Below are 26,275 nucleotides of genomic sequence, written 5' to 3' on the forward strand. Positions count from 1 at the left end.
CCCCCCCCCCCCCCCCCCAATCCTTTTTTTAACCCCTCTTCCATTGTCCAGTATTTCTCTTACAAACACACCACAACTGCACCCAAAGTGATAATTAATTAGCATTTCATTTTAAGGGGGCAGTTTTAAGAAATTTCAAGGGTATTTTTTGGTTTTAAGTGAAATGTTTTTTGTTCTTTTTAATTTATGGCCCTGACACACAGAAAACAATCCAGATTAACATGCACAATGAGCACAGACGCCCTTTAGTTACACATTTTCACTTGAAAGCATTTTCTTCTTTTGTTACCTTTCCTGCTCTTTCCCTGTAGAAGCTGAGCTTTCCATCCGCGGATAATAAATCTAACCTCACTCCCTTTTCCTGCAATCATTCCTTCTCTCCATGCCGGCCGCGAGGTCAGGTTTGTAGCATGGCTGCAATGTAGGAGATGTGGGACAAAATCCCTTCTCCATGCATACGTGTATTTCAAAGTTCAGCTGAAGCTTATTGAGGAGTCTGACTTGGCTAAATCGAGTGGGTTCCTTCCAAACGTTGGCCTATTTGTAATGATAATCACTCATTCAGATTCCCTGGAAAGCATGACCCTGCTGGTCTACAGTGGAGGGACGACGCAGGGAGATCATTTTATTCTAAAAAAACCCTCTGGTGTGCAGTTTTGCACTGTGACTAGGACTGCCAGTGTTCCTCACATTGGCGTCATTCTAGGAAGTGCTACTTCGTGGCCAGCCAGGAGTGAAGGAATGATCCCCGCCACCAATACCTTTTTTATTGTATGTAGTGGGAATGTGTAGTGCGTAAGTGCATGAGTGTAGGCAGACTTCTGAAATTCCTAACACATCCTTCTATGACTGGCTTGATTCATGAGTGAATCAGTGACTGATGTATACAGTGCCTATACATGACATAAAGTCACACACAGTGACAACTCTGCTCCTGGAGACACCTGACTGAAGTTGGTGCACAAAATTGGAAGGCAGGAAGCAGAGAAAGGGGGGGAAGGAGCCCACATTAAAAGAAAACATTCATGAAAAATGATTCTATAGAGAAAGAGCGGGAGAGGCAACTTTGCAAAATGAAGCCCAGAAGAGAGACTCGGGGCCCTATCTTGTACCCGTTCAGCACAAAGCCAGACACACGTGTGTTCGCTAGTTTAAGACCGACGCAGTTGTCAATTTCCCGTCCAGCGTCCATGTCATTTAAATAGCACCCGAGCCCATCTGGGCACCCATGGGTGTGCTGGTCTTACACTGAGGTGCGTGCTATCTTGAGGCAGCGGGAAGTGATCGCGCCGTTGACCAACAACCTGGTCTGAAGTCAGTAACCCAGCCTATTATTGTTATTTTAACAGTGAATCTGCACAATGCACCTAGGTTTGTGCACAGCGCACACACACTATTCTTGTTACACACACACAGGGAAGTGCAGCAGCACACACACATGCAAAACATAAAAAATAAAATTATCCCTGTGAAATAATATTATGTAATCTGCTCGCGCTCTAACACACAAGGTAACAAATCTCTCCTTCCTGCTTAGCAAACCCGCCATCCTATTAGCAATGCACCAAACGCAACAATGTAACGCGCCTGGCTTTTAAAGGGAATGGGAGATGACACTCTGATTGGTTTATTGCATGTTACGCCCAAAACACAGCTATGATTAATGAAGACACTGAGTACAGCCATTTTGAACCATGCGCCTGGCGCATGGACCCTTTTTTTTTCCTCTGTCAAACTAGCAAAAGTGGATCTGTACACACCCTAAACGCACCTGCTCCAGACGCTTCACGCCGTGCGCTCAGATGGTTGAAATACACGGCAAACTATTTCAACATGTGTTGTTGTTGTTAGACTGTATTTTTATGAAACCAAGTTTTTGGAGCTTTTCTTTTTTTTTTTAAGTTATGATTCAGTTATGAAGCCAATAGTTCCAATTATCCAGCCAATATCCAGATCCTCTAAAGCACTTTATTTTTTATTTCAAAGGTAAAAACCAAAAGAGAACCCTTCTGAAATGGGTGCAGTGGGCCCTCTTTGTACCACATCTACGCTACGGTAGATCAAGGTTAAACCGGGTCTGTAAACTGTGATTGTAACAGAGAGTTAAGATTATGAATGCATTCTTTATTTTAATATTCCCAAATAAATTTGACTAATCTGTGGGAGTGGTAGAAAACATGTCTCTGCATTCCCAGATCTCTACGGAGTCAAACCGACAATAAAATATCAAACCGCTCTTATCCCATTGGTTGGTGGATTAATCGATTGATTGATTCAGCCATCCATTAGCTCAGTCATTTAATTGGTTATTTGTCTTTCAATCCGTCAATCAATCTGTTATTCAATCATTCAGGCAGTCATTCTCCATCACTTTCTTTTTCACCCCCCCACCCCCTTTCTCCCTTATTAAATCAGCCCTCCCTCCCCTTCCACTAGCGCTCCTTCCATCAATCTACCTATCAGCCCCGCTCTCCCGCCCATCTTTGTCTCTTCCTGGCTCCCCTGGGGAACGCAGTCACAAAGGCATCTGATGCATCGCTTAGCATGTAAATTGGATAATTGGATTCAGGCGAGCAATGCATGCTGGCAGAATGGAAAGATGAAAGAAAGCAGGGAGAGGAGGTGGGACTGACGGAATGAAAGAGCAAGCAAGAGAGGCTGAAAGATGCAAATGTTTACTCATGTTCACACACTCACAGAAGTGTGGATGCATGAATACGTCGGGACACAGATTCTGTCACACACGTATTCTCTCGGAAAAACAGACGCATGAATACGGCTCTACTCTGAAAATGCAACGGAGGCCAAATCAAAGCGATTGTGCTTCACCTGCAGGGTGCTGTGCCAGGCGAAGCTTCAGTAAAAAATCCAACTCAACCAAGTTTACTTAAGTAAAAGTACTAATTAGAGCTAGGCGATATGGCGAAATCCAAAAATCACGATATTATGGACCAAATACATCAATGTCTATATTGCGAGGATATTGTAGGGTTTTCCCATTTTTCAAGAAGTTTCTATATAAAAAAATTGGGTTTCTTTCAAACAAAAAAAACAAAAAATAATAACGAGGATGGTTCCTTACAACGCTCATAACAAGTACAATTATTTTTTTTAAATTGTTTTTGTAATAGTTTGTAATTGTTTTTTGTAATTTAATTGTTTCCATGCTGTAGTCTTTTAAGCTGTGAACTGTGCATGTAATTTTGTATGACAACAAAGAAATTTAGAATCTTGAAAATACAAGAACGCTAAAAAAAAGAAAATAATGTCCGAAAAAGTTTTTAAAAAATGTGGGAAAAAACTTCGAAAAGCGCAGATAAAAACATTGGAAAAAGTGAAAAAAAACGTCCGTAAAGTGACAAAAGTGTTGAGAAAAGACAACCAAATAGTTTTCATTTTAAATTCATACCCAGAAAAACCAAAGTAGCATGGCCAATGGGAAGACAACACAAGGGTGGGAACTAAAAGCAGGGAACCTAGTAAAATCACAGACCTACTTGGGGTGGGGGGGGGGGGGTAAGACCAGTCTTGGGTTAGTCCGCCGGCCACGCTGTACTTGGTGTCGGAGGATTGTTTCCTACTTCCTTTACAGCCTTGTCTCCTACCGGAGGTCTTTATCCTAGCGGGGGACACATCGGCCTGTTTCTCTCAGCTGTGCTGCACACAACTCCACCGCGACCTGCAGGACCCGCCGGCGGAGCAAGGACGCCGAGAGGACGCCCTTATCTCCACGAGGAAAAAGTCACATTACGTGCGCCGTTATTTAATCAGCGTTTGATTATGGCGCGCTCTCTGGTTCACCGCTGCAGCCTGAAGAGCAGGGAGCAGTCCTGATGTGCAGTCGACTCGCTGCATTTGCTGCATGCTAAATTACCAGTTGTCAGTAAACAGCGAGCAGATCTCCTCGGGCTCTGTGACTTTGGCTGCCATTGCTGTGCAAGCTGTTAGCTCTGGGAAACACACACACACACACACACACACACACATGCTCTTACACACACAGGCACACACCACAGGCCCACAAAGGCTCACACACAGCCACACACACAGGCTTTTACACACACAGGCTCACACACAGGCAGAAACACACACACAAACACACACACGCACAGCTTCAGACACCTCCCCAGTATTCTTGCTGCGACCTGTCCTATCAATGCTAATGAAGGCAATCACATCAGTGTGATTGTATATGGGTATGTGTGTGTGAGTGTGTGTGTCTGTGTGTGTGTTGTACAAGAGCTGCCACTCCTGCTTATAAACATGCAAATGGGACTGTAAAGGGTACGTTAAGTTCCTCCTGATGCCATTTGATGTTGAAATAGCTACTCTTCTCCACCCAGCGCCCTCCTTGTTCCTTCGTCCAATCACAGTGATCCTCTCCATCTTTAATTGTCTCCACGCCTCCAGCCTCTCCATCACTCCTTGTTTCGTCTGTCCGTCTCTCTTCTCGTTTTCTTCTTCAGCTGTCTGTTTTCTCTCCTCAACAGCTCCTCTTGTCCTTCCCCTTCCCCCTGTTCCGTCTTCCTCTCTTCATTTCTTTTCCACCTGTCACTCCCCAATGTGAGTCAAGTGCAGATTTGAGTTGCGCCTGTGTCAATTTTGCGTAGCATACAAGATGCTAAGGAGAGACTTTTCTAATGTAAATACAGTACAATGGACCTTCTTAACGTAGGTGGTTGGCTGCTGGCTACAAGTTAGCATCAAACACAACAAGGTCGTTAGTTGAATGGCGTTTTGAGCTTACGTTAACAATCAAACAACCATAGATAACTAAAATGTTTTTGAAATGATTCCCATCATCTGTTATTGTTTGTATTGAGAAAAGATTATTATTTCATGGATTTCACAAATTTCAGTATCACAGTTATGCCGTTATACCGTTTGAATCTTAGCATGCGCAACTCAAATCTGCACTCAAATGGCATTGGGGAGTGACACCACCACTTAAAAAAGAGGGCTGAGTGGATTGAGTGCAGAATGTGCAAAAAAAATGATATAGTATGTGCAATTGGCAGATGGTTAGTCCAGAGTGGAGGTTAATGCAAAGTGCAAATTTGAGTGTCTAATGATGGGGGCCAATGTCAGTAGGGGCCTGGCAGAGGCCTCTTTGATCAGGCCTTCTCTTCCTCGTTGACATTTTTCACCTGCCGTAAATTAAGCGCTTGATGAGATTTTTTTCAGCCTGAGGTATTTCTTAACAGATTTAAGCCACATTCACATTATAAAAATTAGTTTAACCACAGCCCTCTGTCTAAGGGCATTTTCACATCTTTTTTAAATTCACATTCTTAAGGGTATTTCTATGTAAGGTATTTCATATCAAAATGTTCAGAAGAAACTCAGCTTTCTGTAAAGCGCGGCTCAAATGTGTTCAAGGGCAATGCATAAAGAGGTAATTTGGCCCCTAAGCTAAAAAATTGATGTTCGCTTTTTAAAAATGTCTCTTATATCTTGTGGAAACAAACCTTAACTCAGTTAAAATTGCTTGAAATTCATTTACAGAAGTCTTGGGTTCACAAAAAAATAGTGTAATACATGAATACATTTTTTTTTTTATTTGAATATCGCTCTCTGAGTATTGTCAAACATTGCTTGGACTCTTCTGTGTGTCTTTTGTGCTTTAGAAGGTTAATATTAATAGACAAGTATTGATTTAACATCGTCATTTTTTTCCATTTATTTCAGTCTACAACATTTCTTCCCCTCCCCGTCTCTTGTCCCCGTTAGGACGCCGCTTTATTCTAACATCCTTCCTCTGCTGCTGCTGCTGTTGTGGTTCAGCCGCGGCCATGTTCAGCCTTAATGAAAACACATGTAATGCCAAGCTGCACGCATCACTATAACAACCCTGCCGGGACGAGGGAGAGATGTAACCAAAGGCGGGGAGAAACAGGGAGATAGACAGAGAAAAGAGGGGAGGCAAGAGAGAAATCAAGAGATTCAAAGAGGAGACAGAGTAAAAAGAGAAGGACGATGAAGTACTGGGATAAAGAGAAGGGAAATTTGAGAAATAAGGGGCTGTGGAGACGGAGGAGAAAGTGGTTGAGATCTGAAATCAGAAACAGAATGGTGCACTGAACTGAGTGTTTCTATTGATACGCTGCAGATTGTCTTCCAATTTGAAATACTTTCGACTTTGCTACACCGACAAATCAAATTCCCGGCCGGATGAATAGTTTTCCATTTGTCAGCGGGATTTTCTTTGTAACTTCTTGAGTCCAAAGCATGAAATGATTATTCAGCTGCGGACCGGAGACCAAGGGCAGACCCCTTTCATTCGGCACCTGTTTTCATTCGTTTTGTTAGTTCTTTCCGTTTCTCCCTTTGTAGTTCTCATCCGTTGCTCCTCCTAGGTAGAACCGGTTCTAGCAGTGAGCTGTACATCTGTCATCTTATTGATTTTCATGTCAGTGTCACACACCTTTAGTGCCCAACTCACAAGATACATCCATGCACAAAGAAACATATTCCCCACATAAATCACTTTTCAATTTTACAATTTGTTTTTAAGTTCACCTTTTAAAGATAGCACACGGAACCGATTTTACTTACATTTTTCCTAGCTGTGGCCCGGAGGCGGGATGTTTTTGAGTCGTCAGTCTGTACGTGAGTACCATTCTCGCGATATCTCAGGAACGCCTTGAGGGAATCTCTCTGAGTTTGGCAAAAACGTCCAATGAGACGCAAGGATGAACCCCGGTCTCCTGGGTGAAAGTCCCAACCACCCTCACTACGTGGAATTTCGGGCCTTTGTAGAACTCATTCCTGTCATCTTAAAGCGTCATCTGCTACTCTGCTCGGTGCGTTACATACTAACGCTGTAGAGGTAGTTTTTGCGCGGTATGTGACGCTGAGAGCCACTGCCCAAGCGTCCGTATTTCTTTTTGAGTTTAGTTTGGAGTGAGATGGAGTTGTCTTACCACAGTTTACAGCCAGTTTACAGCTTACATCAGCCGTGTACGTTGCTGTGGTTGTTGTACACAAACCAACCCGTCAACAGTTTGCAAGCCCAAAAGAAAAGAATGACAACTTTTTTTTAATTATGAAAGACTTGGGTATCGACAGGGTCTTGGAAATCTGCACACATCGCTACGACCACCTTTTCAAGAAGACGGTTAAAGGAGTCAAAGAGGGACGCTGTGCTCGCACGGTCGCCACCGGTGGAAAACATTGAAAAAGCCTATCTCGCACAGCTACATGGAAACGGGAATATGAAGGAAATACTTACATTTCTTAGTCATTGTAATATTGTTTTTATTTGGGAATAAGGGCAAAACCGGAATATTAGGTGCTTGTAAACATAGTCAATGACATTAACGGAAACCATAGACAGATCAGTTGTATGTGTATGCGTACTTGGCTAATAAAGTTGATTCTGATTCTAAATTCAGACACCATACATGTGCTGTGACTCCTCACACAGCCATCAGCAGTCCTTGAAAGTTTCTGCATTTTGAAGAATGAATTAGTAGCCCTGAAAGCATGTGTTTGCCATCAGTTTACTTCAGCACTCTTTGTCCATTGTAGCGCGTCAATACATGAGACAAAGCTGTCACAGTAATATCAACTGGCGCAATAAACACATCTGCAACACATTGTTTTTGTGTTGTGTTTTGATATTTTGTGTCTAATATATCACAACCTTTTCTTTTAGGTTGTGTGCAAGTTGGTTGAGTTAGATTTTAGGGCTAATTTGATGTTGCCCTGATGTTCTTTGCCATTTTTGTCATGATACTGGGATTAATGGGAGCTAATACAAAGCATTGCTCTGTCTTTCTCTGTTCCCCTGCTGCAGCAGATACAGCCAATTGAGCTTTCATTTCTTAATTTCACCACTTTTCTCTGCCCCATCATCTATAACAAGGCTGATCCATTAGAGGGTTAAATAAATAGACGGATGACTGAATGAATGAATACATAAATGAATGAAAGCGCTCTGCAGCAAAACGCTCAATAGGGTTCGTCAGCATGCCTTCCTCCCTCCCTCCCTCCTTTCCTCTCTCCCTCAATCCTCCTCTTATTGACTGAGATGATTCATAGTTCATCACTTTCCGCCCCGTCCTCTGGAACTGAACGCCCCAGCGGAGCTGTCTCTTCTCTCACATCGTGGAGAACAATGTTTTATCCCATGCACCAGACACACACCAGAGTGTATAAGAGAGAGAAGCCGATAGCTGAATCACACAACACAAACTAAAGGCTTGACCATGAACACCAAAGGGAGGGGGCAGCCTGACGGAGCCGTAAAGGCTGTGGAGATCCTGTGTGACTCATAGATTCTGCAAGTGAAGGAGACTAGATTAGCACACAATCTGTTCTGTGTGATGTAACTGGGCTATATGGGGCTGTTTAATATTCACAAATCATTAGAAAATGTTGTGATACATTAAAGTGCCCATATTATGAAAAACACTTTTTCTGGGTTTCGGGGTGTTATTTTGTGCCTCTGGTGCATCCACACGCATATAAGCTTGAAACTTTCTACGTAACTAGTCAGGAGGAGGTTGCTAACCGTAGCATTCTAGCTCGTTCTCAGTGGCAAAACACTACTACAACACACACTAGTTCACCATAATCTCCAATAGAAGTACTTCCTGTCCCTGTTCTGCAGGTATTCCACAAGTGTCCCTTGTTTAGAAGAAGTCTCCCAGCTAATCCTGCCTCGTACTGACCAAAGTTGGAGAAAGAGTTATCTAGTTGATGTGATCCTTACCTAGCTGCAACTCCAAACAAAGATAGTACAGAAGTGAGATGTCTCACTCTGTAGCTAAAGCAGAGACGTGAACACACAGGGTGAAAACTGTATCTGCAGCAATGCGCAGTACAACAAAAAAATTGTGTTTTTTTTAAAGTGAAACCATGTAAACCTGTTCTGGTACAACATCAGAATTCAATTGAACCTGGAAACGAGCAGAATATGGGCGCTTTAAGATGCAATCAGTCGACTGTCAGTTGGTGGAATCCTGAATTGCCGCGTTCTAAGTAGGAAGTCACCGGGGGGGATGATTCCGCGTTTTCAGGCCCATAGAGAATGAGCATTACAATATTCATCTGCACTAGTGAAATGACGTACAAAATGTTCCTGTAGGAAACAGGCCGAGTGCTTGGCCACTGAGTAATACACTTGACATGACATAGCTGCCTCCCCTAGCAGTGCTCGAGTTAGTCTACATCCACATCATTTCACTTCCCGGATTGCTCCGTTGCCACCGTAAATTTGCCCGATGTCCTTCTTTTCGGCCGGATGTCCGTTACCTTCCGCTTTTTTGTGTTGGAATTTTAAACTCCGCTGGATATCTGAGGATTATGGTTAGCTGATCCTCAGATCTATGCAGGGTAAATCCAGACAGCGAGCTAGACTATGTGTCCAATCTGAGTTTTCTGTTGCACAACAAAAAAAAAAAACTTTGAACGTACACAATCCACCAAAACAAGCTCCTTCATGAGGCTATTTTGCAACGGCATGGGGCCTCTGTGCGGTCCATGACGGATTGTATTTGGTTTAAAAAAAATGCCAGTAAACCAGACCATGTTTTTCTCCCATCCCTGAATGCTGTTTGGGAGTAGCTGGACCCTCGTCCACAGTGCTGTGGAGGAAAGTCTGGCCAAGCAAGAAGATACTTACACATTCATATACACGTCCAACAGCTAGCTATTCTGAACCAGGCTATTTCCAGGAACAATGTAACATCTCCAATGTGCCTTATCTTCATCTGTTCTTAAACGTATTGTAGCCGTGGTGTAACGGCGGATAAGGGCCTCCTCTTAATACACTACACAATGTGTACACTACTAATGTCAAATAATTTGCAAATAATTAGAGTATGTACTGTATCGAAAAACCTTTGTTCGGGCCCACAAAAGATGGTGAAACAGTGGTTCCGACACCATGCAGGAAGTAGATTTGCCACAGTGCTTTTCATTTTGATTAACAGAACTTTTCTCATACTTGTAGTGTGAGATAGTAGCTATGCTTTGGCTATAAAGTGTAATGACATTTGTACATTGTAAAAGCCCCTTTTTCAAAGAAGTCATTTTGACATGTCACAGCAGGAAAAACACATGTACATGTTAAAAAATCCATTTAGCTGAAATTGTGCATTCATGGTAATATTCACACTGCCATGTCTTAATGGGACGCTTGAATAGAACACTGTGCCGTATACTGCTATTAACACCATGTCAAAATATCTCAAGTTAAAAAGGCCTATTATTTAGTTGACACTACATTCTGACTCCATGAGGTGTAAAAACATTTTACGACTTTCTTTTCACTTTATTTTAACACCAAAAATGAGTGAGAAGTGATTGAAAGAAATTGTGGAATGATGGCACAAATGGTGTAGTTTGTGGTCAGTAGTGATAAATGACAAGGTTGAGTCTTGACCCTAAGTTCGTTATTGAGTCATCCCAGGCCAAAACAACAACAATTGTTGATAAAGGTCTCTCAAAAAAAAGAAAAAAAGAAATCCATGTTTAATTCCATTCCAAAATGGAGGAAGTGTGCATTTTGGAAACAAGGTTAACTAACCGTATATTAGAGAAAGTTTGGCATACTCGGGAACCTAATGTTCTGAGCTATCCTGTTATTCAGTTGGTTCTGAGGTTTCCGTTTGCTGGGTGTAAGTCTTGTGTTTTTCCAGTGGCGTGAACAACCTTGTGTTCTACGAGCAACCCATCCACCCCGTCCTCCTTCCTATGCAGACCAGAGTGGTCTTCTACAGTCATTATGGTGCAAACAAATATAGAACCCATGAGAATTAGAGAGCATTATTTAGCTGTATGTAAGAACTGTTCATGAGAAAACCTTCACACGTCATCAATGCCTTTTACTGCGCCATCCTTTTGGCTGAAAAACCACTCCTTTGCCACGGGTCACCACAGCATGGAACGGCCAAACATTTATTGACCTGTTGCCTGAGATTGGCCTTATTTCCCATTCATATTCTAACTTGCATTGTTTTGTGACTTTGAAAATAGATCTACTGTATGGATGCTCAAATGTATTGCTTTTAAAATATATAAAGATAAAGATTATTTAGCGTTTGAACACCAATTCTATTTCTTACACATCCTGAATTAAAATATATCTTGGCTTACGGTACACTGTCCGAAAGGACAGTACTGTTTAGGTTGTCATCTTTTTATTGTTTATCCATTATTTATTTGACTAAAAATGCATTATATTCAATTATATAGCATTTATCTTTAATGTGACAGCCACATTCCCACAAATAAAACAGAGTGACAGGTAAGAGGATAGAAGGATAAAGAGATGGGAAATAAATGCTGACAAATCCGAGACTATTTATAAGAAGCATGAAATGGCTCTTGATCATTCAGACCAACTTGGCCATCTCTCCCTCGCTATCCCGTCTCCATCGCTCTTGTTCTTTTCAGCTTGTTCGCTCTAACCGCCCTATCTGTCTCTCTTCATCTTTTTGCTTTTAAATAAGTTGTCATGGTTACACAGAAAGCTTTCCCAGTAACAGTCGAGAAAAAGGCTGAACATTTCCACTGATGGGGAAAAAAACAACAAAACGCACACACAGGCAAGATCTTTGCTGGTTTTTTAGAGCAGGAGTGTAAAACACTAGTACACACTCCACGACAGACACACAGTCATCTTTTCCTGTCTTAATATTTCTTTTTATCTGTCTATCTCCACTGTACCATACAGCCTCTGTATGAACCCTAGACTGTTAATAACATACAGTCTATGATATGAACAGATGAACCTGTAAGTCCAGGTTTCTGTTTCTTTTTCTGCAGCTTTTACATCAGAGTATTACGCCTTTCTGTGGATGTTATTGTTCATCATTAGACATGATGAATAGAAATGAAGAATGCATGTATAAGCATTTTTTTGACAAAAGGGGATCAGGATGTTTTTTTCATACAAAATGGAATGGAATGTTTTTGAGATTATAGGCCTTTTTGCACCTAATACATTCATGGATGAACAACCCATTCTGTAGATACTGTATGTAACCAGTAGTTTAATACCATAGGACATGAATGGGGCCAGTAGATCCATTTGTTTGGGTTCACCCTGAACATTAAAGTTATTGTGCTCATTTTCAGGTTCATAACTGTATTTTGAGGTTGAACCAGAACCGGTTTACATGGTTTCATTTTCAAAAAACACCATATTTTTGTTGTACTGCCCATTGCTGCAGATCCTGTTTTCACCTTGTGTGTTTAGGTCTCTGTTTTAGATCAAACCTAGTCTCGCATTGCCAAACCTCCCTGTACAACCCAGCAAAAGGTGCTCTGGTTTATTGACATTTCTTTAAACCAATCACAATCGTCTTGGGCGTCTTGGACAGCGCAACGGCACCTCAGAAAAATAAAACCAAAGTTCTTTTAGACATAGAGGAAACTCAGATTGGACAGACGGTCTAGAACGTCCTGGATATAGACATAGATATGTCTATAGTCTGTTAATAACAACTGCACCAGTACTGTATTCTTTGGATTCTTCCTTCATGTGTGTGAGGCAGCTGTTGGATTGTACCCGTTTGATGATTCTCCAGCTCATGTTTCTGTGCCATGCATTACACTCTGCCTCTGTCATTCTCGGTATCGCACCCTCTCTCTCCCTGTCTGCGTCTGTCTCCCATTTTTCTTGCATTTTTTTTCTGCATCTCTGTTCCTCGCAATCTTTCTCTCTCTCTATATTTCACCTTGTCTTTTTGGTTTTTACCTCTCTGCACCTTCTGCCCCCTCCCGCTGTTTCTTTCCACTTCCTCGCTGCTGTCACCTCTCGTTCGCCGCTCCTCTGCACTATACTGTAATCGCCGTCAGGGAAAATCAAGAGGATTTAAGATGGTAGGGTGGAAGGAGGAGGCAGAGGGGGAGGGGGAAGAAAAAAATAATAGATAAAAGTGAGAGGAATAGAGGAGAAGATTGTAGCCCACGCTCAGCTGCAGTTTCGCCTCCCAACAGAAGGGATAGAGACACTCCGATGTCTGTCATTCTGAGCCTCAAGGCTGATGTTTTTCCCCCCGTTTGTTGTGGTAAAACTGGGGGAGAGAGAAATACAGAGGGCTTCAGGGACCTCCAAGATGTCGGCTAACATCGGGTAAAGCGGCAGGGTAGAGGTCTCCTCTTACAAAACTCCTGCCAGGGCGGCCAAAACACTTTCCAGCCACGTAATAGGTGGACATGAATTCAGAGGCATAAACGCGAGTACCTTTTGTTAACATGCCCTTGGAGATTGCATGGTGTGTGGCGTAGGTAGTTAGGTAAGTAAGTAAGGTCTGTTTTACAAACAATGGTTACAAGGGGCTGTCCAGTGCAACATGTGTAAAATCTGCAGGTAAAGTGGAAGGTAACAATTTAAAGAGCAAACGTAGTGATAATAATGAAAACTACAACATAAAAGGCAAACAGAGGTGGAACACTAAAAGATAGGAACCAGCCAGGAGGCACGTCCCACATTAATAAACAAGGTGCTAATGAAACAAATTAGTTATTTTGTTCTTAAGATTATTTTGGGTGCATTTTTAGGCCTTGATTTACAGGCCAGCTGAAGCTAGTACCGGTGTGAGTGCCTCTATCTGATACTCGCGACCGGATGATAGCTCTATAGATCTGTCTTCTGTGGATGAGCCCGCAACTCATCCAGGGCTAGTATCTGGTCGCTTCTTCTGCTTTAGAGAGTTTAATTGTGTCGGACCACTAGAGGGTAACAGTAAGGTGTGTGAAAGCGATCTGCCTGTATTGTATTATGTCATTATATGAGAAATATGGATTGAAATAATTGATTCATAACTCTCTACAAAGCTGCAGGCGCATTTCTATTTCAATATCAGCTTGTTACTGTTGTCAAGTTGTTTTTTCCCTCATGGCTTTCACTTGTTATGGCCAATGATGCTTTAGGGCTTGTCAATATGATTTTAACAAGTGTCATCGCAATGAAGTAAAAGGTTGTCTGGCTAGGAAATAACTTGAGTCTGGTTTTACATGACAGATCACGTCGAAAACGTTCTGTGCCCGAGTATTGATTCCAACTGTCGGCCAGTGTTGTTGTTCTGTATTGTCGAAAACCTGAAACAATTAAACGGAATTGTGAAATATTCGGCCTCATGTTAAATGAGCAAAACTAAAGTATGTTTTGGGGAAACATTAGATGCCTGACCACTTTTACAGTCTCTAGGCCTCAGGTCTATAGAGAGATGCGCTGTAGCACAGCCAGGTATGGTGCGTAATGGAGATTCCAAAGCGCTCTTCTTTGGTCAGGACCAAGGAGAGCGATCGCGGATAGCTCCGTCCTTTGCACTGAAACTTTTTACAATGCAACAACATATTTAAAGCGCATCAAGCTATTAAAATCCCTGATGTGTACGTTCAAAAGAAGTTTTAGTCGTGCAACAGAAAACTCAGATTGGACAGACAGTCTAGCTAGCTGTTTGGATTTACCCTGCAGAGATCTGAGGAGCAGGTAACCATAGTCCTCATGAATCCACCAGAGGTTAGATCCACATCAGAAAGAAAGCGGAAGGTAGCGGATATCTAGTTGAGAAGGACCTACGGCAGAACTGAGATAATTTCTGATAACTATTTCAGTCAAATAGCGTTTCACATATCTCAAATGTCGGTTAAATGTCATAATTACCCGACAATAAACAGTTTTTGAATGCTTTTTGTTGAATGCAACTTTGTTAAACACGTTTTTAAATCGAGCCTTTTCCTTCATGCAAAGACAATTGTACACAGACATGTTAGATAAGCGCCAGGGATCCTGGGTTCTACAGCACTTTGTTTCATATACACATGTTAGATAAGCGCCAGGGATCCTGGGTTCTACAGCAACTTGTTTCATAGACACATGTTAGATAAGCGCCAGGGCTCCCGGCTCTACAGCATGTTGTTTTGTTGCAAGCAGTTGCATAGTCTACATTCCTCCAGCTGTTCTGCAAGCTGTTGAGCGGCCTCGCCAGCAGGCTGAAAGCCTGTCTCCTTGCCTTGCCCGGGGCTACACGCAGTAGCGGCTTCTGCTGCAGGCTGAACCGGGCTTCCTCCCCCCCGCCCGGGCCACATCGCTACCTGGATGTGTGACGGCCTTGCACTAGTTTTTTCTCATGATGAAAAAGTAGAGACGAATGTAGACAAAATGGAAAAGAGATTTTATCTTAGTCTTTATTTTATGCAGAACATTTGACTCTTGTCTTTTTTCAACAATAATGCATGTTAATGTAGTTTTAGTCAGCGTTTTTGGACATTCGTGCAGTCTCATCATTGTCCCGTCTTAGTCATGAAAAAAAAGGTCGTTGACAAACATATTTAGTGTAGTCTCGTCTCAACAAAATTAACACTAGCAGAAATAGAGCAATCCCGAAATTGCATGGTTGTGAAAATACAGTAGAGCAATTTGTAGCCAACGTGTCGAATGTGTTCTGGCTGGATTTTGCTTTCAGCCACTGCATCCAAACACAATTACATGCATTGATATTCTGACATTACTCTGATATAATAACTCCTGTGGTGGTACCATTGCACTGCTTACCTATCAAACACTTGATGGATGTTGAGGCATAGGAGTCTGCTGAAAAGAACCACTGTATGATCGGGTAGAGTATATTACCATAACCTAGAGGGAATCAGGTTCAGCTTTCCTGTTGATGCTTTGTGTTTTCCAGAGTGCACGCTGCAATTTCAGCATCTATTAAGCCTCTGAATTTCTGCTGGGTAATATTGTTTGTTTGTAAACGACAAGCAGCTATTCAAGTCTGCCTTCATGCATTCTTTCCTGAATCTATTGCACATCAACAATGCAGTGAATTATCTGTCTCTTATATACTCCAGGACCACATTAGCATACCATTAAGGGAACTCAAGTTTCTCTCAACCAATTAGTGAACTGACCGTTTCTTCTAAATTCAGAGTCCCCCTAACTGTTGCCCTTAGGGAAATGAAGCCATAGTTTATCAGCAATGCAGTAAAGACTGTGACTTTTCAGTCAGCTGCACCTATAGGAGCTGCATCTCATTTAACTCTTTGGCTTTATGTCCTTCTGAAGAACGCCTGAAATGGAAACATTCAGAATGCTGAAATAAAATACTAAACACCATATCTCATTTACTAGCAGTGATAAGCTCATACTCTTAAAATTAGAAAGCAGAGCTGGGATATGCAAATAATATCCTGATTTCTGGTTTCTGTAAGCTGCTTTCTAATGCTGTTTTTCATTAGGCCTATTCCTTATTCTCGCTGCATTTGATACATAACTTAAAGTCAACATACAGTATGACTGGAGTTTTGTTTTGCACTTTGACCCAATCAAATTCCAGGGTGGACCACTGAGGATTAACGGCCTAACTCATAATGGTAAATAAGTAAATTATTTCTATGTTGTGCAGGCCTGCACTATCTTTGTGTGACACTAATGTTAATTGTACATGCCTTGGCTTTAGAGCATCAAACAGCATCTGAAAAACTTCCTACCTAATGCATTTTACATTTCCTGTTGCCTCGTTACGATTTTTCTTCCTGGACATTAAAACTCACTGCTATTCACCCCGTTCTTCCTCTTCTATTATTTTTAGTTAAATCACAGCAGCAAAGGACTTGGCAATATATCGATATGATATCAATATCGTGATACAAGATTATATTTCGTATTATATTTTGGATATCATTATATTGTAACATGGCATCAGTGTTGTCTTTTCCTGGTTTTAAAGGCTGCATTAGATAGATAGATAGATAGATAGATAGATAGATAGATAGATAGATAGTTATTAATGATCCCAATAAAATGGGAAATTAGTGTTGCAGCAGCAAAATCACTCACACAGCACAGAATATAAATGAAATACTTGGATACAACATACTGTACATACATACAATATACAGTACATGAAATAATAGGAATAAAAGACAAGAGCAAATATTTGAATATATAAAAGTTGAGAATACACAAATGTGCAACTGCTTAAATAGTATGATGAAATGTAAATAGACCAATTGCTGTAAAGTTATGTAATTTTCTGAATTTACCAGACCGTGCTAGCCATTTTATTATTTATTACTTTACCCGCTTAGCCATTATATCCACATTACTGATGAGGATTTATCATAAATCTCATTGTGTAAATATTTTAGTGAAAGCAGCACTAGTCAAACCTACAGTATCGATTTCGAGGTGTTTGCTCTAAAATATTGCGATATTTGATTTTTCTCCATATCGCCCAGCTCTACTGCAGCATGGACCTGAAACACACCACTTTCTGTTTTTGTGTGTCAGGGACATAAAACTAAGATGATAAATTTTTCAAAAAAGAAAATGAGTACCATGAGAATATGTAGAGTAAGGTGTGCTTTTGACTGCAAGGGCCCAGTAGTTCCTGAGCCCATTTCTGCAGTGCGTACTTTTTGGCTGTTTTGAAGTCTGATTGCAGTTGATTAAGAGTTATTTGAGATGTTGTTGAGGTGTTCATCAGCGAGGTCGCCCGTGCGTGTTTGTGAGCGTGCAGGCTGGTTTTCATTAGGGGGCTTTGATGTGCTTTTTCCAGATGCTTTTAAGGTAGATATTTCATTAAAAAACATCAAAGGTAACTCTCTCTCTCTCTCTCTCTCTCTCTCTCTCTCTCTCTCTCTCTCTCTCTCTCTCTCTCTCTCTCTCTCTCTCTCTCTCTCTCTCTCTCTCTCTCTCTCTCTCTCTCTCAGGTCTCTGGTTCACGCCGATGCTCTTTGCTTTTGTCTTTCCTGGTATTGAAAGTATTCTCAAGTATTTGTCTTCCAATGTTTTCTCACACGTACTCCTCTTTCTCTGCACACTTCCAGCTGCTGCGTGACATGAGAAACCAGCTCAAGATGGGGGGGGTAAACATTTTGGCCAATTTTGCTCTTCGTGTTGTCTCTCTCCCCCCGTGCGTCGCTTACCTCCTCTCTGCTCTTGGTTTCTCGATGATGGATGACGAGGATGTTTGTTCCCCACTGTGAAGCTCTCGGCTCTACCTCCACAGACTAGATTACTATACTTTGTTTTTCTTTTCTTGTTTGCTTCTCTTTCCTGATTTCTCCTTTTTCTAAAAAAAATTCATAATATGGGTCAAACCATTCTGAATGAAAAATTGTGGCGCTGCAGAGATGTCCCAGCCTACAAATTGTATAATCTCTGCTGAGATCTTGTTGATTTTTATCTGCTATCCGGAACCAGAGGAGGTTCGGAGTGTCAGGCTCATTTTCGGTCCAGCATCTGATTTGGCAAAACGTCCAGTAGCCTAAACTGTGTTTGGTCAAGTTTATAGCTCAGCATCCATCAGCTTCTCCTGCACTCTATCAGCTGCATCACTGAGTCAGCCTCTGCTGGCTGTTGTCTGCTTTAAATCCTTCTGTATCTGCCTTCAATGTTAAAAACTATCTATTATTAGATATATTTAAATAGACAGCTTGTGCAACAAAACAGTTAATTATAAAATTGGCACCGTCGTCATATTACATGGTTTTGCTTTACACTACACCCACTCCCCCCACCGACCCTCAAATGCTGCCACTCTAGCCATCTCACGAGGCCACGCCTGGATTGACAGCAACCGTTTATTCCTACATCAAATTCTTTTGTCCAGAGTGACTTACAAAAAGTGCCTTCACCCGTGAAGTAACAAGACCAAGATGTCAAAGACTGTATCCAGGCGACTTGAATTGGAGCAGATAGCATAGGACTCTGACAATAGACCTCTGAAGTGTTGCCCACAATTGTTCAACGATTTAAATTGGAAAAAATGTTGGAAAAAGCAACAAAATAAAAGAAGAAGAAAAAAAACACTGGATGAACGGGTCAAAAACTTTGGGAAAAAGTGTCTAAAACGACAAAAATATTTTCATAAACGTAGGCAAAACATCAAAAAAAGGGACAAAGACATGTCATTGACAATGGTGACCAAAAACAACAAATACAACAACAGCAAAATGTTATTAAAAACACTTTGTAAAGAGCAACAAAAACATTGAGATAAGGGGAAAAACGGGAGAGACAACACAGGGGTTAGGAGGCACACTTGAGCGAGTGGTCGAGCGAGGAGACTAGAGCGAGCGTTTGATGGCGGTGTCGGTTTGAGAACAAGTTAACGTGTGAGTGAATGCAGTGTGAGGAAAAGGATTGAGTAAAGATGTAAATTGAGCCTACAGGCAACAATAAACTACAAGCTTCTCAAGACACGGTGGCTTCATCTGCTCTCTACATTGGCAGCAAAGTGAAGGGTGTGTTACTCCCATAGCATCGGCCCTGGAGGGGGGGTCTCCCCTGTGATTCCTGACTATGGTCTAGGACCAGTAGGCAAAAATAGGAAAGACAACATCATCTCCCTACGTACCTTGCTACCTATTTAGCTATATACAAGAAACATAGCAACAGAGAAAATGAGGATAAATGTAAATGAGAAGGACGCAGCTGCCTGGCGTTGTCGTAAGTCCACTTAGCATATTTCTGTGATTGTTGTAAAAATGTACACTTGTTAACATGAACATGATGACAAGCTTAAAGAATTAAGTGAAACTAAACCAGGATTCAGTCTCAACATCAGTGATTCACAGCAACTCTGATGGAATTTATTAACTGTAATATAACCATGTTTACATTTTAATTACGTTAGCTGTTACTTTAGCATCCGTCCAAAACTCGTTAAAATATATTGGTGCTGCATTCGCTTAATGAAACGTCCAAATTGTTTCACTTTACTTGAGGTCAAGGAAATATATTCATGATACAATTATAATGGTCTCATGACAGCCAGTTTATAACCCACCAAATGACAATGTCATGTAATGTGTTACACGTAAAGCTAAATTGTTTCTTAAAGTAGTTTTCCTGAAGTTTGATAATTAGGTCTGCTGTGTCATCCATGACAGGTTATGTTGTCTAGGTTAATGTCATAACAAAGACATCGACAGCTTTGGTTATATTGTCTTGGTTAATATCGGGTTGTCATAACACCGAGATCGTTGTCTTTGTTAGTTCTAAGTTGTCAGAAGACAAATGTCCTGAACAATACCACTTTTGCATTTGAAGTGTTATATTTTACTCAATCACACTTAATGACAAAAGTCACGAACCTTCAGAAAGACTCATTCCTGTCTATGACAAGTTTGGTATCAGACATATGACGGTGTCATGTCAGTCTGATGCACACCCTTCAAACCAAGTGTTACCCAATTTTGTAGTTTGTGTTTTGTTTTTAATGAAAATTGAAATGCTGTACATTGACTTTACTTGCTTATTGAATATCACAGCTGGTTTAGTCTTCCACAGGGGACATGGGTCTACTTCTCAGGGACATGGAGCCTTGATAGCCGGCACATGTATTTGCTTGTCCCCTTACATGGACTCCATCATGTAGGGCATTAAAATCTCTTATTTCACTCCTCTGTTCTATTGTGTTCTCCCACAGGTACTTCAGCAACATATCCCTCGGTGGGCGGGACTATTCCTTTAACAGTGACGGCTACCTGTCCAAACCGCTGCTTGACGTCATCTCCTACACCAATGGGAGAGGCTGGGAGGAGGTGAGTACGCAGCTGTGCAAGTTGGCAGTAATTATCATAACACAGCGGCTGGACGGGCTAACCGCTAATTCCACAGCCCATCAAACATGCTAACTCATCGCTGCTCTGCTTCCCTTTTCTGCTGTCTCACTGTCTCTCCGTCCTCTCTCTCTCTCTGCCCCCTCCTCCCTCTACTTTTTCGTTTTGATTGGTCAGCCTTGTTAGCCAGCACTAAGTCCAAGTCCAATAGCCTCTCCATCGGGGGCCATTTGTAGCAGTTGTACAGTAATAGCACCAAATCCAAGGTCTGCCCTCAGAGGCACTTACAATTCCTCCGGACTCTTTTTGAGCTGAGAAAAACAAGTAAACCTTTTTGTTCTATCCTGCTGTTTTCCATTTGCTCCTGACCTTTTATGACTCAATATGTTCACCGGTGAGTGCAGACTTAACACCCCCTTCATTTAAAGGATAACTTTGAAGGAAATTGACTTTTGAAAGAAGGAAAACACATCGCTTTAACCGCACAGCATCATTCTGAGTCTTTGGATTTGAAGTGTTTGTAGTTCAACCGCTTCCTGACAAAGCTAAACTTCCTGTCCAGTACTTCAGTTGGGCTCCATAGGTGAAGCATGAACAAAGTTTTCAGATGGAATTTTTAAACTACACGCCTAAACCACATATCTGATAAACAATCTCTTATACCAGGCATGCCGGGGGAAACCGGAGGCAGCATTTCTACTCCGCCCGTTGCTGGTAGTTGCCATAGTAATGTTAGCTAGTAGCTTAGTCTCAGAGAACGAGACGTCACGATCCAATCAGACAGCGAGACAATTGGTTCAGTGTTGTTGTTGACACGGTCACAAGTGTTTCTTTAGTTTATTTAAGTGGTGTCAGATCGGTGTATAAACTCCAGTACTTCTTGATGCCGATACTAGCGTTTTAGGCAGTATCGGAGACAATACCGATATTGGTATTGGTATCAGAACATCTCTAGTTTCAACATGACAACAGCATACAAAGCCAGGTCCACGGGCATTTGAAATTAACAACAGCTATACATGCTCTCATGCTGTACATCGGAGATTTGTTGTTCATGTGTCTATTTGTTAGCATCTGTCCATATTTGGGGTGTGACAAGACACTTGGCTAACGAAACAAGACACGATGTTGGGTTCACGAGGACAAGACAAGACATTTTCATACAATTTTAAATAAAGAAAACTTCAATGGCGAAATAAGACCTAATACATTAACTGTGTGTGCTTCTATTCCTAATTGAAACTGTTTGTAACCTTCTAACTGAAGTACTTAGTTTCCTCATGAAAACTAAGAACAGCAAATGCAACACGTAAAGGACTGCATTTATTTTGTCTTATTTATTTAAGTGCAAACCATAATCAAAGTGCTCTCTCAATAACCAAAGTGCAAACAGACACTGGTCAATTATTTTCTTCGAGCATTATACACCCCTCAGCCTAAGATGTGGTCACATTTCACAGTGGTTACGTTCTAAAAACCAAATAATTAACCATCAAAAACTCACCACATGATTTTGATAGATATTTTAATGAACAGCAATGAGCAAGGAACCAGTGAGAAACTGTGGAGACATTGGATGGAGCACCCTCACAGTACACGTTAAACTGCGTCTTTTGCTTGACACTTTTTTAAGTCAAATCCGTCATTTGTAAAATCTCATTTTGCCTTTCTTCTACCAGCAGTTTTGATCCTTCTCAGTGTCACATGGTGAATCTTTACTCTGAAGTGGCCGCGAAATCCCCCCATTCTCAGTTCAGTCAACATTCATGATAATACACATTCACTTGACAAGGCCGCACACTGTTCCCCCTCTCTGGGCCATCTGTGAAACTCGCCTTACGGTCGGGAATTTGCATCAGAAAGAGCTTGGAGTGAATGGTAGAGTTTGAAAAAGGGGTTTGCAGGATTGTATACATCATGCATACTGTCATCTGGCATTGACTCCCATTTATTTTTAAAGAAGATAACAAGCCTCGGAGGAAGATTCAGAAAGGACAAAACTATTAAAGTTACTGTTAATACTTAAATACTACTTTTTTTAGACCTGTCAAATAGGCAGCACTTGATTGCTGAGCAAGGGGCATTTATTTTTGGAGAATTTCAGATATTTTATTTGTTTTTTAGTCTTCTTTAGTTTTTGAGGTGTTTTTGAGATTTCTTCTGACAGTAGTTAACCTGACAGAACATCACAGTAGTGCCTGGTGCAACAAGCACGAGCCTATTACATCGGTGGGAATCACAGTGTGTGCGTTTCCTGATTCAGCTCACCATTGTCGTATTTGATGTTTACTGAATGAAGGCTGAGACACTGACTGTGGAGACAGGTTACTATCTCGTACGCCATGGGTTTGGAACAGATAAAGGATGAAAAACTGGCTACAGGCGGCGGAAAAACTGGCAGATAAGGGTTTCATTTGCACTGCTGATCTCAAAAGACGACCCCTGTGTCACTCTTTTATATCTGAAGTTTATGTAAGTGGAGGAGGAAATCATCAAGATGCCATGTCTCAAACAGAAAACCCCTCCCACCTTTTGGTGTTTTACTACATGTAGTAATCGTAGAGTTTTTATTATTCCTGTCTGCAAAATTACTGTAACAAAAGTATGCTCATGATTATTATAATGCTTACTCAAAAGCACACTTATAGATGCTATAATACAATAAATGTTTTTATTTACAACAGCTTGAAGAGACTTTGTAATGTTAGTGATAAACCTACAGCTAATTATTGCCGGACTCTGCAGTTCCACTCAGCTCTATGGAGAGCTTAAGTGTCTTTTAAAGCTGCGGTGGGCAGTTTATTTTAGCTGTTGTTGGGCAAAAAATCCATAAAAATGTTGCAGCACCTTGTTATCAAAGTGCCCATATTATGAAAAAATCATTTTTTCTGAGATTTGGGGTGTTATTTTGTGTCTTTGGTGCTATCACACAAAGAAAAACTTGGAGATCCAGTTCCTGAATGTCCTCTGCCTTCAGTCTCTGGGTAAGTTGTTCAACATCTGCACAGCTTTCTACGTCACTAGCCAGGAGGAGGTGGCTAACTGTAGCACATGCTAGCTTGTTCGCAATGGCAAAACACTGCTACAACACACACTAGTTCACCATAATCTCCAAAAGAACTACTTCCCTGTCCCTGTTCTGCAGGTTTTCCACATTTGCCCCTTGTTTAGAAGAAGTCTCCCAGCTAATCCTGCCTTGGACTGACCAAAGTTGGAGAAACGGTTATCTAGCTGATGGGATCTTACCGAGCTACTGCACATGTGCGACTCCCAACAAAGATAGTATAGAAGTGAGATGTCTCACTCTGGAGCTAAAACAGAGACCCAAACACACAGGGGAAAACAGGATCTGTATCAATGTGCAGTACAACAAAAATATGGTGTTTTTTGGAAATGAAACCATGTAAACCTATTCTGGTACAACATGTAAACCTATTCTGGTACAACATGTAAACCTATTCTGGTACAACCTCAAAATACAATTATGAGTTTCAACCTGAAAACTAGCAGAATATGGGCGCTTTAAAGTGATCTAAGAGAAAAGACTTGCATTATAGCAGCCCTGCGGTGTGTATAGCCTGTCTCCACTGCCTCTGTGAGGTTGTCAGCTGTGTCTGCCTGGCATACTCTGTGTATAGGACGGCGGATTTAACCCGCCAGTCCTCATCGATACAGTGACATGTGTCACGTAGCGCTCGCTGTGAGCGGCGTCCAGCAGAGAGCCTCAAGCAGAAAGTAACAGCAGCTTGAAACACAACTTGCTAGAGCAAAGTAGTAGCAGTTAAGAAATGTATTCCTGTTTTTTTTTGGAGTGCAAAAACTATTTTTATTTTAATAATATTGTTTTAAACAGTTCCTATTGGCGGTTAACAGTTAAACTGCAATGAATAAGATCCCTAGCACCTCCTCTTAGCCCTTTTTTAAGGCTTTAGATACATTTGACGGGAGACTTTGGTCAATCACTTTTGGTCAGTTCAGAGAGAGAGCGTAGCTATTGGCTGTTGATCATGTGAGAGAGAGCGAGAGCTGAGGGGAGAGTTCTCCTTTTTGCATTTGACTAATTTTAACACACTTTTTGGGTTTTCTGGGTGTCAGAACTCTTTTCAGGTGTTGGCTATCAAACCGTTTTTTTTACCCGTGTGTTGTCCTTGGGTCAAATTGACCCGTTTTCTTATTTCAATGTTCTTTTTAATTCCCCAAAATAACATGCTTGATTCCACACGACGCTCTTTGGCAAGTCCAAATCTCTACTTTCATTCATTTTGGGCTGTCTTATTCAATTTTATTGCATTGAAAAAAAAAATAGTGGTGGTTTCCAGAAAAAGCTTCAAAAGTATATAAAAAAGGGACAAAAAACGTCAGGAAAAGTTTTTAAAAAATCAATAAAAGCATCAACAAAAGTGTTGACTTTTAATTTTAACAAAGGTTAACCAGCACTTGTCTACAAACAACATGAAACCGCTACGGTCCAAAGAAACCAGCAGGTAACCCTATTCAAAATGACAAGTGCCCTGATCAAAATATAAAGTCATTTACAATAGAGAAAAGTTTGAGAAGAACAACGTGCAACACTTAACAGTGGACACTACCATATGAAAGTCCCTTCGTAAATATGGAATTCATCTCTTTTTAGCCTAATGACATTTTTATCCCTTATATCATTTATTTTCTTCCTCATTCATTTCCAGGCGAGGACTTGATGGTCTGTTGGTGTGACTCTAGCGCGAGGGCTTTGACTTGCGGGTTATAAGAGCCACGCAAAGGACAAACGTGTTGACACAACTCCCTCTGAGACCAGCACTTGACCCTCTGTGCCCCGGGGTCTGGCTCATTTGTCTGAGCACCACTGTTACCCAGGCGTATGTTTGCTGAATTAACCTCTCTTGAACTGAATCACGGAGTATATTTGCCGAGCTCAGCAACTTAGGGCTGCTGAAGAAGAGCTGGCTGTAGAGCTCGTCGGGACTGTATTCATCGAGAGTCTCAGAGTCAGACATATTCACACAGAGATTAATATTTAGTCCGGCCTTAGGGCAAAGAACATATATTTTGTGAAGTTTTGTAATTGCCAAGCAGGTTTGTCAATTAACCCGTCTCTGATTTTTGCTGCACTTCGAACTTAAAGTAGCACACAAAGTAAAGAATTTATAATTTGTTAAATTCTTTTTGGATGCATAATTAGTGATGTTGGAGTTAAATGTAACATGCATTATGCATAGAAAAGCACAAACCATATGTGTATTTGCATTTAATCTCCCTGAATAACTCAAGAAATAACGTTGGGTCACGCTAACTTAAATAAAAAAATAAAATAAAAATAAAATCTTATTTCTTAGCATAGGCAGTTTGTTAAATACTGAAGTGATTTTAATTCCATTATTTCATGCCATCTGTTCTGCATCAAATAGTAAAGTTATGGTGTGTATGTGCACTTCAGCGCAGATCATATCTGAATTGAAGGGTTCTTTTGTTTTTAGATTTTTGTTTTGCTGCCAACTGAGCCTTTTTTCATACTTTTTTGAGTGTTTCATTCTGTAAGTTTTATGAAATTAGGTGTTATGTGATGCAACTATACAGCACGCCATCTTACATTTGTTTGTTCTTTGAACCAAAGTGTATGCAGGGAAGTAAACAATGGATCAATGTCTGAAGGAGACAAGACAGCCGCAGTACTTTGGTTAACAACATGACAGAAGAGCTGGAATCCTAAACCACACAAAGCTGCATCCTATTTCACTCCAGT

The 26,275-nt window shown here is 41.2% G+C and overlaps 1 protein-coding gene across 1 annotated transcript in view; it reads left to right on the forward strand.

Moving 5' to 3' along the window:
- Positions 1–26,275, forward strand: part of grin2da (glutamate receptor, ionotropic, N-methyl D-aspartate 2D, a) — a 136,343-nt gene that overhangs the window by 42,299 nt on the left and 67,769 nt on the right. Inside the window, exon 6 of the mRNA XM_034892066.1 lies at positions 20,400–20,514. Coding sequence (XP_034747957.1) covers positions 20,400–20,514 — 115 coding nt within the window. The remainder of the gene's footprint in view (positions 1–20,399; positions 20,515–26,275) is intronic.

The sequence above is a fragment of the Etheostoma cragini genome, chromosome 14 (assembly GCF_013103735.1).
Source record: "Etheostoma cragini isolate CJK2018 chromosome 14, CSU_Ecrag_1.0, whole genome shotgun sequence".
In the NCBI taxonomy this organism is placed as follows: domain Eukaryota; kingdom Metazoa; phylum Chordata; class Actinopteri; order Perciformes; family Percidae; genus Etheostoma; species Etheostoma cragini.